Consider the following 20113-nt stretch of genomic DNA (forward strand, 5'->3'; position numbering starts at 1 on the left):
AGTACAATGCTTATTCAATATTTATATTGGTGGCGCTGTTTATTGAAAAAAAAAGAAATGTATGATTTTTTTTTTCGTGTGACAACTCGTGTGTGCCGAAAAAACAGACGACACACACCGCGACACTCGCAGTACCACCGCCGGTAGTGCAGCATCCACTCCCTCATAATTTCTGAATTCATGTTAGGCCCAGCCTAGCTAGGCTAGGCCTTGTGTGTTTTCCCGAATGTTTTATCATCACAGCATTACATTTTCACATACATGATAACACCCAAGGCTCCTCTGTCTTGTGTAGAAAGAGAATGGCACACATTCATGATTTTATCGCTGGTTGTTTTGGAGGTAAGTTTAAATTAATACCATACTAGTACTACTAGGCCTAGGCCTATCTATAGCCTAGTACTAGGCCTAGCTAGTAGCCTATGCCTAGTTTAGTTGGTCTCTGTCTTTACTAAGTAATTAGGCTAGCCTAAAGCCTGGCTAGGAGATTTTAGGCCTAGCCTAGGCTAGTCCTATATTAATTAAATATCCGAATTAACTTGGCCTAGGCCTAGCCTATGTCGGATGTTTTAAATGTATTTTTTTTGTAATAAAATCAGGAATAAAATGCAGTCTAGGCCTAGGCCTATAGCATTTCTTGAATTAGCTAGAATTTTTTTTCACACTTGCTTTATTTACAGAAGCTGTTTGTAGGCCTGGGCCATTATGAAATTATCGTAATTAACAGTCCCAAAATCTCTCTGTTTAATTGTCAGATGTAGCCTAAGCCTACATTACATTCCCAATTGAATTGGCCTACAGTATATATAATAATTTAGCTAAGGCGACTGGAATGTAGACATATTCCTGTATCATGATTGAAAATGTTCATCTGCTTTGTAGTAATAAGTTATTAGAAATGTTCTTTTTTCCAAACCAACAATTAGTATGTAAACTAACAGCGAAACTGTCAAGGTTAGTTTACATACTAATTGTTGGTTTGGAAAAAAGAACATTTCTAATAACATATTCCTGTATCTATTATTTTGATAAATAAATATTTTCTTTGATAACAATCATAGGACATCGGAGTATCAATATTATCAGGTAATTTCTATGTAATAATGCAGTACCTACAATATGGTAGATAATATTTCTTTGCTTTATATTTAACTGATATCAGACTAAAGACAAGTGTTAAAATAAGATAACAGACTGTGTGTGTGTGTATTGAATGTCAAAGATTTGCAATTACCCTGTATTATTATACAAAATATTTGACCAGCTGATCCTATTCCAAATACTGTACAATGTTAGGTGAAGATGGTAAATATAAAAAAAAAATCACCAACACAGTAGGAGAAATGTTTCACAAGGTATACACAGTTTGATAGAGATGCCCTACCATGGAACAGAAAGGCTGAGTCTGGCTCACTCTGGCTGACTGAATTGAAACTAAAAATCTAATACCATAAAATACATATTTTTAAGATGTACTGTAACTAAGGTTTTCTAAAGCTACTGGTATTGAGTTTTAAAAGTATGCACTTGAATGTTTGAGTGTTTATATTAAAAAAGTACGGTATTTATAAAGTCCATAGTACATATAATACAGAAGTAGAGAATTAACTTAACAAACAGCACAGGGTAATGACATAGCTTCTTCAAGTTTTTCAATTTCAGTGACCTATATTTAGGCTGTGCAAATTATTTTAATTTTAAGCCTTTTTAAAAAAACATTTTCTCAGCTACATATTTAGTTGCTATGTTATTATTTTTTAAGGCTTAAATAGTTTAGTAGGCTAATGTGGTACTGTTTGCTTCTGTTCTACAACCAGTTTCTATTGTTTTAGAAAGTGTAGATAGATAAGTGTCTAGATAGAAATTTGTATCTTTACTTTGCATATACTTCAGGGCCGTACGCAGGATTTTATTTGTGTGGGTGCGGATTAATATATTGTGGACCATTTTCATAATATAATGTATACACTACAGATTTATTTTAAGACCCTATAAAATGTGGACCTTTTGCAATTTGAGGTGCGTACGCACCCGTTGCAATCCCTACACACCCCCCCCCCCCCATAATATATGGCAAACTTAAGTATTTATTATGCTGAGGGAAATATATATTCCTGAGAGCAAATTATTTTATTTGTTTGTTTTATTAATTTTTGTTTGTTTTTTCCCCCGACAAATTTGGTCAATATTCTGCTTATCTTCCCGGAAATTCACATCTAGGTTTAATTTGTCTTTTTTTGAGATCGTTGACCGAAATGGATTAAAGGAAACAAGATCGTATGATGAAAGATTCCTCAAGGCTGTAGCACATTCAGTATCACATACTAATAATAATATTATGTGGTAATGTGACTATAATAGAAGACCTTGTACACAGCTGTTAGTATTCATAATGATATGATTTAACAGGCCTACTGTAGCATACTGAAATTAATATAGTGGGGTTAAGCACAGTAGTGACTGTAGTGTACAGTAGGGAGGTTTATTTTTATACATCCCTGGTTACTTACAGTAATGTAGAAAATCTGGCTTGTATCCCATTATACGTTGGTGTCCATTTTTTGTTACTATTCAGACTACCACCATTTTTTTAGAAACAACTTATAATAAAACTATACACTTACTATGTTGTTAAATTGTTATCGCAATATATTTGACTTGTGGGAAATTAATTCATTTATGGATAATTTATTAATCCATTTGTTTTACTATATATACCGACTACCAACATTTTTTAGAAACCATGTATAATAAAAACTATACACTTACTATGTTGTTAAATTTTTATTATTTTTATTAGGTGATCATTTAGAATAAAATGATCACCTATTGTTATTGTATAAAATCTTTATTAGGTGATCATTTAGAATAAAATGATCACCTATTGTTATTGTATAAAATCTTTATTAGGTGATCATTTAGAATGCTAAATGATCACCTATTGTTATTGTATGAAATCTTTATTTTTTTTTGGTTTTCCGCAACGAAGTTGCAGGAAAACCTCTTGTGATTGTACGAAATCATCATCTTTTTTGTCATCTTCTTTCTTTCTGTATGATTTTTGTGTAACGCTTTTCTCTAAAACTTGCAAACATAACATTTTTTTAACTATGTTGACATTTTGACATTTATGTAACGTCGTCAAGCGAAGCTTTTCATGATGCTTACAATTGCGCAACGTGACGTACGCGCGATTTAACGATTTTCTCGTATTTAACATAGCTCGACAACCAAATAACATTTCAAATTGAAACTTTGCAAAAGTTTAATTTATATTATGCGCTAACTTTCTGTGGAAAAAAAATTGCGTGTTTTACACAAAGTTACGCGCGCACGCGCATTTAAAATTTCAAAATGCGCAAAATTAATTTATAATCAACTTTCTACGCGTTTCATGTCGTTTTAAGCATGTCAAAAATTCCCACGCGTGCGCACATTTTTACGTGTGCGGTGCGCACGTAGCATTGAAAACATATTTTTTTCGCGTGATTTATGTTTTTACAGCCTTTTCTAGTAATTTTACCAAATTTTAAACAATTTCGACTTAAAGATACGTCATACGAGCACGTCGAATTGGACAATTTGCGCGCGTTTTTTATGAAAAGGTTAAAAAATTCGTTTAAAATATGCCTTTTTTTAAACAGTCGTAATTTCTAAACTAGACGGTCAACTTTTTGTGGATGGCATATTCTGGAAGTAGATGAGTTGTAGATATCGTATCAGGTATTATTATGGCTAACCGGACATTGTGACGTCATCGTATGGCCACGCGAATATAAAATTTAGGATTTTTGTATCTTTCGTCATAGCTTACCACATTGAATAGAGCGCATCTCCACTTATCCGTTTTCCATTTTCACCCCGATTTTGATATTGTCTAGGTCAATCAACTATCTTTCGCAGGAGTTAAAAATATTTTAATTTTTTTGACGTCATCATGCCTAAAAATGTAAATCACGTGTGGCATTAATTTCATCTTTAATGTAAATTTTAATCTGTTATAGCTCGTAAGAATAAAATGTGATAATCACGATTAAAACTTTTTCTGGAAGCTATTGGATTGTAGATACGAAAATATGTAAAAATGTTGCCAATCGGATGTTGTGACGTCATCATATGGCCAGTTAAATAAAAAAGGTCGTATTTTCATCTTTTGCGTCATAATTCATTACATTTAAAAGAGCGCGCATCAATATTTCACGTATTCAAATTTCTTCTACACGCTGATACGTTGTTGCTGAGATAATTTCCTTTCGGAAATGCTACCTTCGCGTTTCATTTTAAAACCGTCAACATGTTAAAAATTGCAATAAATATCGGGTCCCGTAATTTCACCTATTCTACACTGTATGTGATATGGATACAGATTATGCTGTGTATACTATATATGAATTTAAATAATAAAATTCAGCAATAACAACATATCATATTCTTCAGTTCAGGTCATAATGCCAACGTGAACACTTCCTTTTGTCCTCAACCTATCCCCTTAATGTTAATGTTGCACCACTTGCGCGGCGGAAAACCAAACTCGTCAAAGTGACGAGTTACATGTCTAGTCTTTTTATTGTTTCTGTACACTATTTTGTGTAACAATTATCTCAAAAAGTTTAATGTCAATGATTACCAAAATTTCAGAATATCTTTCAAATAATATAACTTAATCCTAATAAGCTTTCCAACATGATCACTCATCCGTGACGACATTTATACGCCATTTTGCGAAATCACATTATCAATCATATCTCCATAATTCATTATCACATATTAATGAAATTCACTACACGTAAACTTCAGGTCAAGGGTAAAAATATTAGCAAATAAAAACGCACGCGCACGTAGGTTCATGCGCGTGATATCGCGCGTTAAAAATTTAAAACGCTCAAAATTAAGTTTTGATCAATTTAGAGCATGAATTAGGCCATTTGCGTGTTTCAAAAAATTACTGCGCAAAAATGCGTTTTTGCGCGCGCGATACTTAAAAAGCGTAAAAAATATGAATTTTTTTTACAAATCTCATTCTACTCACCATCCTTAGTACATTCACCAAATTTGAGTCAGTTCCGACTTAAAATAACGCTATACGAGCACGTTAAAAATGACAAAATGCGCATATTAATTTTACAAAAGTTCTGAAAATGGTGAAAAATAGGTCTTTTTTAAAATGAAAATAATTCTTCAGAATGCAAGATGACCCCCGATTTTTTTAACTTATTCTGGAAGCCATTGAGTTGTAGATATGAATTCATGTACACACTTTACGTACAAAATGTTTTGACGTCATCAAATGGCCACTTGAATTTAAAAATTAGGATTTGTTATCTTTTTGTGTAGATTATCACATTCAACAGAGCACATCTTGGTTATGTGTGCTCGAATTTCGCACAACTTTCAGTATGTGCTTGCTTAATTAATTATCTTTATCATGAGTTGACACTATCTTCATTTTAATGACGTCATCACGCGTAAAAACTTGAATAACGTAGGCCGTGTAATTTCACCTTCGCAGTAAATTTGAATATCTTACAGCTCTTCAGAATTGAAGGTTACCTTGATGATTATAATTTATTATGAAAGCTGATGAAATGTAGATATTAATTCATATAAAAATTAAGCCTATCGGATGTTGTGACGTTAACATATGGCCAGTTGAATTGAAAAAGTAGTTTTTTCAAATTTTTCGTCAAAGTTATACACAATTCAAAGAGCGCGCACAGCGCTTCTACGTGCCAAATTTTTTTCAAAATCTTATATTTTTTTGCTCAATTAATTATCTTTCGAAATTGTCATCTTAAAGTTTAGTTTGATAACGTCATCATGCCAAAAAATTAGAACATGTGTGTCCCGTAATTTCACCTATGCTACACTGTATATAGTGTACATATTGTATATGGCATATAGGCACAACTCAGCACTATAAGCATATAATAGGATGGCATACATCAACATTTTCCGATCGTATGTTAACGTACGTGCATGTTTAAAAAAATTAATTTCAGTAAAATGATAAAAATGATCACCTATAATTCGTCAAAGTGACGAATTAAATTCTAGTTGGTTTTCCGCAACGAAGTTGCAGGAAAACCTCTTGTGATTGTACGAAATCAACATCTTTTTCTTGATCTTCTTTCTTTCTGTATGATTTTTGTGGAACGCTTTTCTCTAAAACTTGCAAACATAACATTTTGTAACTTTCTCAACATATCGTCATGCACATGAAGATGTACTGCGAAGCTTTTCATGACGTTTACAATTGCGCAACGTGACTTACGCGTGATTTAACGATTTCCTTCTATTTAACATAGGTCGAAAACCAAATAACATTTTATATTGAAACTTTCCAAAAGTTTAATTTATATCATGCGCTAACTTTCTGTGGAAAAAAAATTGCGTGTTTTACACAAAGTTACGCGCGCACGCGCATTTAAAATTTCAAAATGCGCAAAATTAATTTATAATCAATTTTCTACGCGTTTCATGTCGTTTTAAGCATGTCAAAAATTCCCACGCGTGCGCACATTTTTACGTGTGCGGTGCGCACGTAGCATTGAAAACGTATTTTTTTCGCGTGATTTATGTTTTTCCAGCCTTTTCTAGTAATTTTACCAAATTTTAAACAATTTCGACTTAAAGATACGTCATACGAGCACGTCGAATTGGACAATTTGCGCGCGTTTTTTATGAAAAGGTTAAAAAATTCGTTTAAAATATGCATTTTTTTAAACAATCGTAATTTCTAAACTAGACGGTCAACTTTTTGTGGATGGCATATTCTGGAAGTAGATGAGTTGTAGATATCGTATCAGGTATTAATATGGCTAACCGGACATTGTGACGTCATCGTATGGCCACGCGAATATAAAATTTAGGATTTTTGTATCTTTCGTCATAGCTCACCAGATTGAATAGAGCGCATCTCCACTTATCCGTTTTCCATTTTCACCCAAATTTTGATATTGTCTAGGTCAATCAACTGTCTTTCGCATGAATTATAAATATTTTATTTTTTTTGACGTCATCATTCCTAAAAATTTAAATTACGTGTGGCATTAATTTCATCTTTAAAGTAAATTTTAATCTGTTATAGCTCGTAAGAATAAAATTTGATAATCACGATTAAAACGTTTTCTGGAAGCTATTGGATTTTAGATACGAAATCATGTGAAAATTTTGCCAATCGGATGTTGTGACGTCATCATATGGCCAGTTAAATGAAAAAAGTCGTATTTTCATCTTTTGCGTCATAATTCATTGCATTTAAAAGAGCGCGCATCAATATTTCACGTATTCAAATTTCTTTTGCACGTTAATATGTTGTTGCTGAGATAATATCCTTCCGAAATTGCTATCTTTGTATTTCATTTTGATGCCGTCGCCATGTTAAAAATTGCAATAAATAGCGGGTCCCGTAATTTCACCTATTCTACACTGTATGTGATATGGATACAGATTATACTGTGTATACTATATATGAATCAAACTAATAGAATTCAGCAATAAAAACATATCATATTCTTCAGTTCAGGTCATAATGCCAACGTGGACACTTCCTTTTGTCCTCAACCTATCCCCTTAATGTTCGGTACGGTAAGGTACGTCGTTACACGTTCATGTTGCACCACTTGCGCGGCGGAAAACCAAACTCGTCAAAGTGACGAGTTACATGTCTAGTTATTATTATTTTTTTTTTTCTTTTTATTGTTTCTGTACACTATTTTGTGTAACAATTATCTCAAAAAGTTTAATGTCAATGATTACAAAAATTTCAGAATATCTTTCAAATAATATAACTTAATCCTAATAAGCTTTCCAGCGTGATCACTCATCCGTGACGACATTTATACGCCATTTTGCGAAATCACATTATCAATCATAGCTCCATAATTCATTATCACATATTTATGAAATTCACTACACGTAAACTTCAGACCAAGGGTAAAAATATTAGCAAATAAAAACGCACGTGCACGTAGGTCTCCATTGTTCAGTGTAATTATGATGTCTAAGAAGGGTAATGTATTGTTAGACATATGTTCAGTTGTAAATTTTATGTTACCTGTTTTGTCAATTGTGTTTAAGTGTGAGTTTAGATGTTCCGCTGATCCCTCTGGAATGAGAGCTAATATGTCGTCAACATACCTTTTCCAATATGTTGGCTTCATTCCGTCTGGTGCTGTTTTCAGTGCTTTTTCTTCTAAGTCCTCCAGATACAGATTTGCAACGATCGGGCTGATGGGACTGCCCATGGCAATACCGCCAATCTGTTTATATATTTTTTCCTGGAAGCTGAAATAAGTGGTATTAATTACAAGTGATAGTAAATCTATTATATCTCTGATGACCATGTTTGTGCGTTTTTTCAGTGTTTTATCTTGTGAAAGTCTCCTTTCTACTATTTCTATGGCTTCTTCGGTAGGGGTTTTTGTGAAAAGAGACACTACGTCAAACGAGACAAATGTGTGATTTTCAGGAATGTCAAGCGTGATTAGTTCCTCAACTAGTTGTTTTGAATTGTCGACGTGGTGGCAGGAGGTGCCAACCAACGGAGAGAGGATTTCAGCTAATTTTTTGCCCAAGTTATAGTAAATGGTATTTATGCAATCCACAATAGGTCGTAGTGGAACATCAGGTTTGTGGATTTTGGGTAAACAGTATAACCTTGGTGTGATTTCCTCAGTTGGAAATAAAGTAGCTTTCTCTTTATTGCTAATTTTCTTTTCATCTAGGAGCCGTTTTAATATTTTAACATACTGTGTTTTGTATCTTTTGGTAGGGTTGTGGTTTAAGGCTTGGTATACCTTATCGTCATTGATTCTTTCGTTTAAGAGTAGTTTTTCTGCATGTTTGATTATCTTTTTTCCCTTTTCAGTCTTGATCGGCACTCTCAACTTCAAACTTGTAGGCGTTATGCCCAAGTTTTTGCAACGTAAACTGAACACCCTGTGATTTCTAAGGCGCGAAACTTTCTTTTGAATGTTTTCATAGTGGCGTATAAATTTCACCGTTTCCTGTCCAAATCCTCTACGAACATTAGTAAAAAGGTTCATCTGGATCACTGTATAGTATTCAAGTAAATTTTCGTTTGGATGATCCAAAGTCAAATAAAAATCGTAAGGCTTACGTTTTTTACTCTAGCTTTCGCTGGTCAACGACGCAGCTTAATCATGAGTGAGTCTCTGTGACTTGGACTTGTTACCATTAGATTTCGTATATGGTATAGCGCCATCTATAGATCGTTCAGGTTTTCCCAAATGGAAAGACAGAAAAATAAAAGAATCAATAAAAATAAGAAAACATGGTAACACTATGAACAGAGATGACGGCGGTTTGGAACTCCCAAAATTGTACAATAACTTACTAAAGAGGAGGCCCCGACAATCCCATTTGGGAAAACCTGAACGATCTATAGATGGCGCTATACCATATACGAAATCTAATGGTAACAAGTCCAAGTCACAGAGACTCACTCATGATTAAGCTGCGTCGTTGACCAGCGAAAGCTAGAGTAAAAAACGTAAGCCTTACGATTTTTATTTGACTTTGGATCATCCAAACGAAAATTTACTTGAATACTATACAGTGATCCAGATGAACCTTTTTACTAAAATTAGAACATGTGTGTCCCGTAATTTCACCTATGCTACACTGTATATAGATATACAGTATATACTGTACATATTGTATATGGCATATAGGCACAACTCAGCACTATAAGCATATAATAGGATGGCATACATCAACATTTTCCGATCGTATGTTAACGTACGTGCATGTTTAAAAAAAATTAATTTCAGTAAAATGATAAAAATGATCACCTATAATTCGTCAAAGTGACGAATTAAATTCTAGTTATTATTTTTTTTTTTTTTTTTTTTTTTCTTTTTATTGTTTCTGTACACTATTTTGTGTAACAATTATCTCAAAAAGTTTAATGTCAATGATTACAAAAATTTCAGAATATCTTTCAAATAATACAACTTAATCCTAATAAGCTTTCCAGCGTGATCACTCATCCGTGACGACATTTATACGCCATTTTGCGAAATCACATTATCAATCATATCTCCATAATTCATTATCACATATTAATGAAATTCACTACACGTAAACTTCAGATCAAGGGTAAAAATATTAGCAAATAAAAACGCACGCGCACGTAGGTTCATGCGCGTGATATCGCGCGTTAAAAATTTAAAACGCTCAAAATTAAGTTTTGATCAATTTAGAGCATGAATTAGGCCATTTGCGTGTTTCAAAAAATTACTGCGCAAAAATGCGTTTTTGCGCGCGCGATACTTAAAAAGCGTAAAAAATATGAATTTTTTTTACAAATCTCATTCTACTCACCATCCTTAGTACATTCACCAAATTTGAGTCAGTTCCGACTTAAAATAACGCTATACGAGCACGTTAAAAATGACAAAATGCGCACATTTATTTTACAAAAGTTCTGAAAATGGTGAAAAATAGGTCTTTTTTAAAATGAAAATAATTCTTCAGAATGCAAGATGACCCCCGATTTTTTTAACTTATTCTGGAAGCCATTGAGTTGTAGATATGAATTCATGTACACATTTTACGTACAAAATGTTTTGACGTCATCAAATGGCCACTTGAATTTAAAAATTAGGATTTGTTATCTTTTTGTGTAGATTATCACATTCAACAGAGCGCATCTTGGTTATGTGTGCTCGAATTTCGCACAACTTTCAGTATGTGCTTGCTTAATTAATTATCTTTATCATGAGTTGACACTATCTTCATTTTAATGACGTCATCACGCCTAAAAACTTGAATAACGTAGGCCGTGTAATTTCACCTTCGCAGTAAATTTGAATATCTTACAGCTCTTCAGAATTGAAGGTTACCTTGATGATTATAATTTATTATGAAAGCTGATGAAATGTAGATATTAATTCATATAAAAATTAAGCCTATCGGATGTTGTGACGTTAACTTATGGCCAGTTGAAGTGAAAAAGTAGTTTTTTCATATTTTTCGTCAAAGTTATACACAATTCAAAGAGCGCGCACAGCGCTTCTACGTGCCAATTTTTTTTCCAAATCTTATATTTTTTTGCTCAATTAATTATCTTTCGAAATTGTCATCTTAAAGTTTAGTTTGATAACGTCATCATGCCAAAAAATTAGAACATGTGTCCCGCAATTTCACCTATGCTACACTGTATATAGATATACAGTATATACTGTACATATTGTATATGGCATATAGGCACAACTCAGCACTATAAGCATATAATAGGATGGCATACATCAACATTTTCCGATCGTATGTTAACGTACGTGCATGTTTTAAAAAAAATTAATTTCAGTAAAATGATAAAAATGATCACCTATAATTCGTCAAAGTGACGAATTCAATTCTAGTTTATTTTATTTTTACTATGTATATTTGATTTGAGGAAAAGTAATATATCTTATTTATGGATAATTTATTTATATTGTTAATCTAATATGTGTGTTGGTTTTAATAACAAAATAAAAACAGATTACTTTAATGGTAAAACCTATTGAATTTACAAAATATAATAATGGAACCAGTACATCATTATCTAAGGTATCTCCCGCTGCACAAAAGAAACTGCATTGACAAAAAATAATCAGACTTTTGATAAGCTGTCAATTTAAGCAAATATTGTACAAGTATTATCACTGACTAACAGATAAGAATGGTTCAAGGCTTTTCAATGGTAATGACTGAGAACACACTTGAGAAGGAGGATTATAGAATTACAATAGATCTTTTTTTTCATTCACGTTTTTCGATTGACCACAAAGATTCCCTGTACTTGTAAAAATAACACACATTTTCAGTGCTGCAGCCATGACAAATTAAGTGGTGAGGTTGTTGCAAGAAAAAGGAACAGGGTGGTCAAAGGCCTCTGTCAAAAAGTGGTCAGGCTGGAACCTTACCAACCGTACAGTACTGGTTTTTGTTAATAAATAATAATTCGCTGGGGCACCAAGTGCATACAATACACCCTTTTACGATAATCAAACAACCTATTGTACATGCCGCTGCACACCTTCCATGCTATATCATGGAGGAATGACTTAGATAAATAATTCCTCAATGGTTATGTATCCTGGATCAATGCTATTTCCACCAAACAGCACAGACCCAACCTCTTGTGCCCTTTTATGTTTTAGGGACCAACCGACCCACCAGTCTCATTCATTGTACTCTTTGTAAATGGGTTTTAGGTGTGCTTTAGCCTAAGACTGACTAATCCCCACACAGCCTCCCTACTCATGTCTGGTTGCAGTTCTAATACCATACCGGTATCAGATACGTGGGTCTCCTCAAGGTAAAACATTTTGTAGTAATGTATAAATACTGTAAGAAGGTTTTAATTCTGAGTGGTTTATTTTGTTTTTTAGGAGCAGCAGGTGTGTTGGTAGGCCATCCATTTGACACTGTTAAAGTAAGTATTGTATATTTTCATTGTCAAATCTAGATATTTTACTATTCTATCCACCATTATTATATTTTGCTGAACCCAAACTGAATATATAATTTTAAAACATTTGTATTTTTAGACCACTAGATTCATCATTTCTTTCTAAACTTGGATTACTACTATGTTTTATTGTCAGCACTATACAGTGCAATTAATAAACAATCATTACCCTATTAATACCATCTTTTGAAAAATATCAAGCCTCGCAAACTACTGTACTTTCATTATCACAAAACTGTTCTGTACAACAACCAATTGAGGAATCAAGATATCCAGGCATAGTAGTGAAAGCTAATAGTATTAATACTATCATAATGTAGCCTATTAAAACCATTAAAAGAAAAAAGTCAACAGCTCAATATTATTTACTAAATATCGACGGACTGTGTTTATTCTGTACACTTTACCATCTGCCACACAGTATGCCAAATAAAATAACTCTCATTCTATCTAATTTAAACAAAAACAAGCATAAATTAATATTATAAAATGGAAATGGTCGGAGGTTAAAGAAGGAAGGATATTTAACAATACCCCACAATTAAGTATTTTTAAGTATTTAAAGTTGGTTGTACATTGGTGGGGGAGGGGGCCTGTACTTTTAAAATACTCCAAATTAATGACAACAATTGTGCTAGTCGTAGAAGGTGGTCCACTATTCTTTGATACCCCCTACTAAATTAGATTAAATTTAATCTGCCAACTACAAATGGTGCGCTGTACTCACAATGCTAGTGTCAGAAGTATTCATTATAAGCTACTGTAGATGGTAACACTATCAAATTATTCAATCTGAAAATTATAAAACTTGGGATAGAGCTACATGTATACACTACAATAAACATTTATTCAATAATAATAGTTATATGGGTAGTAAGTCAGTAATGATGATAGAATTAGAAGAGCTATGAAAATATAACATGCATGAGTTGGCATTTTTAAATGTTATTTTGAGAATACCTTTATACTGTAATCAGTTATTTGGATAGTTGAACATTTAGTATTAACCAATTTTGGCTCTCGGTAGAAACCCGCTTTTTGTTGTTTCGTAATACTATTCCGATAATAATCAACTTTGAATAAAGTTCTGTCTACACTATCAAATTTTGTGTGATGTGGCCATATGATATCATATCACTACCATATTTGGGCACATCACACTTTTTTTCAAACTATAATTGCTACAAACTTGTCCTTGAAAATCTAGTGTGGTTTTTTAAGTGTTTGTACATACAAAAGATCAGACCGTGATTGTAGCCTTCACTCAATCAAAAGAACAAAAACCGAATTCTGCAGTGCAGTAATTTTGTTATGCTAGAGAAGAACTTTGTGTTAATTGAAATTCCTCCTGAAAAATCAACCTTTTCTAATTCATGCTTGTGTCTGAATATTCACCAATCACACTTATTTTATATTCTATTTTTTTCCTTAAATTCTAAGTATTAACTAATGGTACTTAGACAATAGATTTAAGGATTTCCTTTGAATTAATATTCACTTGACTGCAAAGATAATTTTTAAATTTTAAGGGTATTCCCCTTAGCATAAGGCCTGAAATAAAAGCAAAATTACAAGGCTAGACATTTACTAATTCATCCGCCATCAAACTTTGTCTTAAAAACCCCTAACTAAAATAAATGAGCAATTGACCCACCTAACACGCAAGTACATTTTTGATAAATTAACTCTACGAAAAGTTACATTATTTACAGAATTGTCAGATCAAGCTTTCCATACATTTACTAATTCATTTCTGGTTTATTCATTCTACTCATTGTAATATATACATTGAATTGAGCTGAGAGTAAATTACATATACAAATTGTACAATAATAAAAACATTAAAATCTTATACTGAACGTCAATAGTCATAAAAGATTATAAAATCAAAGTATAATAGCAAAAAACTATTAACCTGTACACAAAAAAGGACAGTACCATTTACTAAGACATTAAAATCGAAATTGTGATACTGTTCTGATTAAAATTGTTAAAATTCATTTTTCTGTTATTATTATTAGTTACTATTATTATCGCATTATTATTATTATCGTTATTACTACTAACACAAAACAAGTAATCAATGGTAATCAATGTAAAATAATACTACACTAATAATAACTATTTTTTAAAAATCACAAGTTTTGATATTTTCAACTAGAAAATTAAAATTCTACTAGAAAATTGCCGGTTATTGCAAAGGGCAATAAGTGAATAACTTTATTAAATCTACAAAATGGCGTATTCAATGTTTGGATTTTATTCACCTTTATTGTTTGGAGGATATCTTTAATAATTCTCAACTTTAAACATTAACAAATTTTTTTTTTTTGGTAGGTGAGATTGCAAGCACAGAGTTATCACAATCCTAGATATTCTGGAATCATTAACTGTTTTTCAACAATTATAAGAAAGGAATCGGTATGTTCTCACTGCTTTTGTTTGTAGTTATTGTAGTTTATTTCGTGCATAGCTTACCTGGATAAACCAACAATAACCTTTCTCCTTGAAAAGCAAAATTTAAATCGAAAATAGAAGCTTTCATTGAACTCCCCTCACCACAAATGCTATAGTACATGAACTATGCACTCAAGTGGGAGCCTCCCAACAAACCAACATAATCATTTATCCAGGTAAGCATAGACTACCAACACCATTATTGGTTTGTATATTTTATTAATTTATAGTATAGTTTTCTTTTTGTGTATATTGCCATATTTAAATGTGTATCTTACATTAGAGAACTGCCTGATTTTATAATAGCAAAGCATTGATACTTTCTGTAACTAATAGTAATACCATTTTCACACTACAACTTTTAACATATCTCCTGATTTATTACACATCTTACATGCATTCACAAACCTTGCGAAATCTCTTGAATATTGTTGTATACTTGGGGGCGCAATTTAAATATTATTATTAGCGTAATGTACTGTGATTGGTCAGTTCAATTCCAGTGCAAGTACACATGCGCATTAACAAAATCTAACTATCTTGGAACAGGGCTCTCACTTGTGTGTTTTTCTGTCAAAATTTCACAAAATTGTCTTCATACTTTGCAAACTAGGTTACAACTTGTTACAAGTTACTTCTTGCAGATGTGAAAAGGGTATAATTCTCAGTACATGCCATAAATAATTCTAACCATCTTGATATTTTTTACTACAGGTATTTGGTCTTTTCAAAGGAATGTCCTCGCCCCTTATAGGCCTTGCTTTTATAAATGCAATCGTCTTTGGTGTGCAAGGAAACGTGTTAAGACTTTTTGAGAAGGAAACTTTACGCACTCAAGTAATTGCTGGCGGAACTGCCGGCTTTTTGCAATCATTCATTTGTAGTCCAATGGAACTGGCTAAGACGCGGCTGCAACTCCAGGGATATGGGAATGGCAATGGTCCAAAAGAATACAAAAACTCAGTTGATGCAATCATGAAAATATTTAAAAATGAGGGATTTAAAGGTTGTTTTCGTGGCTTGAAATTAACAATTTGTCGTGATTCGTTGGGCTATTCTATATATTTTGCAGCTTTTCATCAATACTGTCAAATGTTTTTATACATGTCGAATCAGGAGTACTTGCGGGTCTGGGAGTTACTACTAGCTGGTGGGTTCGGTGGGATGACCTCATGGGTCACGTCAGTTCCGGTTGATGTTATAAAAACGAGAATCCAAGCTGACGGAATTCATGGCAAAAACAAATTCAACGGTACTATTGATTGTATACGAAGTGGTTTAAAAGAAGAAGGAATAAAAGTATTTACTCGTGGACTTGGCTCCACGTTACTACGTGCCTTTCCCGTCAATGCTGCAACGTTCACAGTCGTGTCTCTGTCGCTTGAACTTATGCAAGTCGATGAAGAAGACAGCTAAAATGGATACCTTATTTTTTTAGGTATTTTTATTACCATTCTGGCGCAGGTATAAGCTCACCACATGAACACAAAATCACTACTACAAAAAACTACAAAAATGTAGACTATAGTATTGTAAAAATTGCAAGGAATTCCATGGTTTATCTATATTGTTAATAAATTTGCAGATACAGGGCGCAATTTGTTTACATCGCACATACAGCAAAAAACTACTGTATAATTAAATCACTTTCATTTGGCATACCAGCTTGAGAGTCGCTTAAGCAGGAAACCTATATATCCTATATTTCAAAAACTATAACTAGGATTCATATGTTCATAATTCATTTTTTAATAATTTGATACAAAATACTGTACAACAAGTAATACAGTATATTTTAGAAAAAAACAAATTTAAATTCTAGGCCTACAAAATTTAGGTCTAGTGACGAAACAGGTATGCTTTAACCCGAGGATGGGCTTATACCTGCATCACTACGGTATCATAAATACGGTAATGTAATACATATCTGCGAGTTTCAAACTAATTTGTAAAGCAGTTTGGTTGAAAGTAAATTCTAGGGTAAGGTTAATAATTAATGACGTATAGTAAACAACTTTTTATTTTAGGCAATAATTAAATTCACTTTATTAGAGTTATTCATATTTGAATACCTGTATTCATATCCAATTACATTAATTCAGTATGATGCAATGTATTTAAGAAAAGATATAATAGTACTGTATTCGATATATTTTCAGATTAATTCCTGCTTTGGTTACTTTGGGCAACTACTGCACATTTTATATATGTAGTAGAAATATTATACATTTAATAATCTCTTTTTCTTTTCACATTACAGAAAATTTAGTCATCTTATTGAGAGGTGTATCATTGTAATATTATAAAGTAATTTTAATTTGTTATTTTATTTAGTACTCTTTCTTTATGTATGTTGTTTTTAAGTTGATAAATTTTACTAATATTTTATATATATTTATTTTCTGTTTTAAGGTCTACTAACTATTATAACAGTACTAACACTAAGCCAATGTTCAGATTTTTAAGTGCAACATATTACTACTCTGTAGGATTTATTTTTTTACTAATATTTAATTTATGCACAGAGTTAGTTGAGATTTTTATGTTTCTTTTTCTATTGTTTAACATCTAAATTACTAGTATCTACTTTTTAGTGCTCTTGGGGAAAAAATGTTTTTAATAAAAGAAAGTTACTACAGTATTACTATATACCACATACAGCATTTTACTCATTCTATTAAAGATGTATTGTCCCCAAAAATCATGAAAAATAAAGATTAATAGGGCATTTATTTATTAATAAAGTTAATCACTTTCATAGAAAAATATTTTCACTTATAAAAAGACAAAATATATGGTTAAATTGTACCAAAAACATATTGGCTGTCAACCAATTTGACTGTTTTTGTTTTAAATTACATTTTTGTTTCAGGTAAATTTTTTTTTTTCAATCCAGTTTTTGGTCAAAATGAATAACTATTATTATGGGACATTAAAATGACATACCCAACAAAAGAAAAAAGAAAAATTTCAGGGGGACAATATATCTATAATGTTGTTGGTAGTTATTTTGGATGACTTTATTATTTATCAATTTTAATTAAATCTGACTACCGTATTATTCTAATACTGTAGAAGATGCAGTTTATGTATGGTTGATAAAAAAATTTGTTAGTTTATATCGGTATTTGATTATGGTAAATTGTATCTGCTTGCTTAAGTTTAACTTAATTATTTTATAACACTTCAAGTGTATACTTGCCATTTGATTCGTTCATTATGTATCTTTATTCGATTCATCCTAAAGCGACAACAAAATGTGATGTGCCCATATATGGACATGATGATGTCATATTACTACCATATTTGGGTACATCAAACTTTTTTTGTCAAACTAGTTTGATAGTGTAGACAGAGCTTAAGTTTAATTATTTTGCATCAAGCAAGTGTATCAAGTGTTGTCATTTGATTGGTGCATTATGCATCACATGACATGTAAACATGTTGAGAATTTAAAAAGCAACATGTAGTGGGCATCAGCTCTACTTTATGGCTATATTCTGAGCCTCATATTTTTCTGATGGGCCGCGTTTTTGTATTCTTGGAAAAGATGTACTGGTCTATTTTACTCAATTCCACCTCATTATAAACCAGTGAAGCTCTCAACTCAATTGTGTCCATTCCACTCATAAACATATGCACTCCGAGCCAAGACTGGGAACTTCTATTATTTCTGCAAAGTTTATTTTAGACTGCTTTTTACCCACGCTACAGTACACATTTTGCTAATACGTTGCTTTCACTTCAGTGTGACAACTCATTTTGTGTACTGTTGTAATTTACAAAAAAAACATATCAATTATTCATAATAAGCAATAGGTTCAATAAGCATCATGAAAGTGTATTGACAATTTTCCGATACATTTTGCAATGTAGTATTATACTGTTAAGTTCATAAATATTCCATTTTTTTTTAAGGTTTAGAATACAAAATATTTTATATATTTATTGATATATTAAGTAGCTCATTTTGAAAATTATAATAGACGTAGTACACTGTATGTAGAATATATTTAATTCCAATGCTATGATGTGTGTAGTATAAATATTGTATTTAATTTAGACATATCCAATCATGTATCATTTTAACACAATAGGTGTTAAAATTACATTTTTGCCTTTTTCTAAATATTAATTTTTTATTCAAGGTGAAGGCGTTTTCAATTTTGCGACAACCTAGGACCTACATTTTATGACATCACATGGATGTATTATTCACATTTGGCAATTATTGTCAAGTTGTTTCACACGGTTGATTGATTCTAGGATCCCGGTGATCCCTCCTTGGGTTCATCATGACAAAATTAAAATTAATTTTTACAGTCCTAGGTTGTCATGAACCAAAATCTCCCTAATAGACGCTAAATTTTACAGTTCTGTTTTAAATGATGTACGCAATCATGAAAGCACAAAAGAAATACATTTTCTGCCATAGAGGGTGTCCTGCATGCAGTGGAAACTGACTACGATGATTTGATTCATTGTCGTAATTTTGTTCTAACGCTGCAGCCAAATATAGCATACTAAAACCTCAATTCTATAAGCACATATTTACAATATTTAAATAAACTTGTTACCTCTTTTCAAGATGTTTTGCACTAGCATTTTTGTATTTGAGATTTGTTATGAATATTTTGACTCTCAATTTTTTTTTGCACTTATCCAATGTTTATACACGCAGTTAAAGTTTATTATAATTGCACTATAATGAAAAAGATGTTATGTTACAAAAGTTACTCAAGTAAATTGCTTTTATAACATAGAGTAGAACCTTAATAAGGGGACGTCTTCAGTACACAACAAAGCGTCCCAAAGGAGGGGTTCAATGAAATAAATATGGTAAAATGTTTTCATGCAAGAAATACTGCTTTACTAATTACGAGATAACAAATTCTTTCATAAGGGAAATGACCTCTACACTGAAGATCAGTAAATCAATGTGGTTATAAATTATATGACACTATCAGTTTTTCCATCCAAAGCACTGGAAGACATCTAATGAATGAATTCATAATGACCTTTCTATGACCTTTTTTCTGAAATTGGTTTAAAAAAAGTGTTGGCCCAAAAAATGCTGTCGTAAAATAGCTGATGTCTAAAGAAGAATTAAAAGGTGCCAATCTCAAATAGCACAAGTTATGAGGAGAAATATTCTGGGTTAGTGTTTTACATTGC

The 20113-nt window shown here is 32.0% G+C and overlaps 1 protein-coding gene and 1 long non-coding RNA gene across 3 annotated transcripts in view; one reads left to right on the forward strand and one right to left on the reverse strand.

The window, feature by feature from the left end:
• Window positions 1-20113, reverse strand: part of LOC144852842 (uncharacterized) — a 137178-nt gene that overhangs the window by 48415 nt on the left and 68650 nt on the right. The window lies entirely within an intron of this gene.
• On the forward strand, window positions 114-19525 carry LOC144851824 (mitochondrial basic amino acids transporter-like). Of its 2 annotated transcripts, XR_013614226.1 has the most exons (5): window positions 114-342; window positions 12402-12445; window positions 14819-14902; window positions 15653-18702; window positions 18752-19525. XR_013614226.1 is itself a non-coding variant. In XM_078709454.1 (4 exons), exons 1-4 carry the CDS (start codon window positions 303-305, stop codon window positions 16352-16354), a joined length of 870 nt encoding a protein of 289 aa, XP_078565580.1. In that variant the 5' UTR covers window positions 114-302; the 3' UTR covers window positions 16355-19525. The 2 variants fall into 2 exon arrangements, 1 of the variants encoding a protein (XP_078565580.1); XM_078709454.1 differs by having other exon boundaries at window positions 15653-19525.

Source organism: Antedon bifida, chromosome 9, assembly GCF_963402885.1.
Source record: "Antedon bifida chromosome 9, ecAntBifi1.1, whole genome shotgun sequence".
Classification (NCBI taxonomy): Eukaryota; Metazoa; Echinodermata; class Crinoidea; order Comatulida; family Antedonidae; genus Antedon; species Antedon bifida.

Excerpts from the sequence above, each read along its gene's own strand:
- LOC144851824 (XM_078709454.1), top strand. The coding sequence starts at position 303 with ATGGCACACATTCATGATTTTATCGCTGGTTGTTTTGGAG. Across the intron at positions 343-12,401 it reads TATCGCTGGTTGTTTTGGAG|GAGCAGCAGGTGTGTTGGTA; the intron begins GTAAGTTTAAAT and ends TTTGTTTTTTAG. Across the intron at positions 14,903-15,652 it reads CAATTATAAGAAAGGAATCG|GTATTTGGTCTTTTCAAAGG; the intron begins GTATGTTCTCAC and ends TTTTTACTACAG.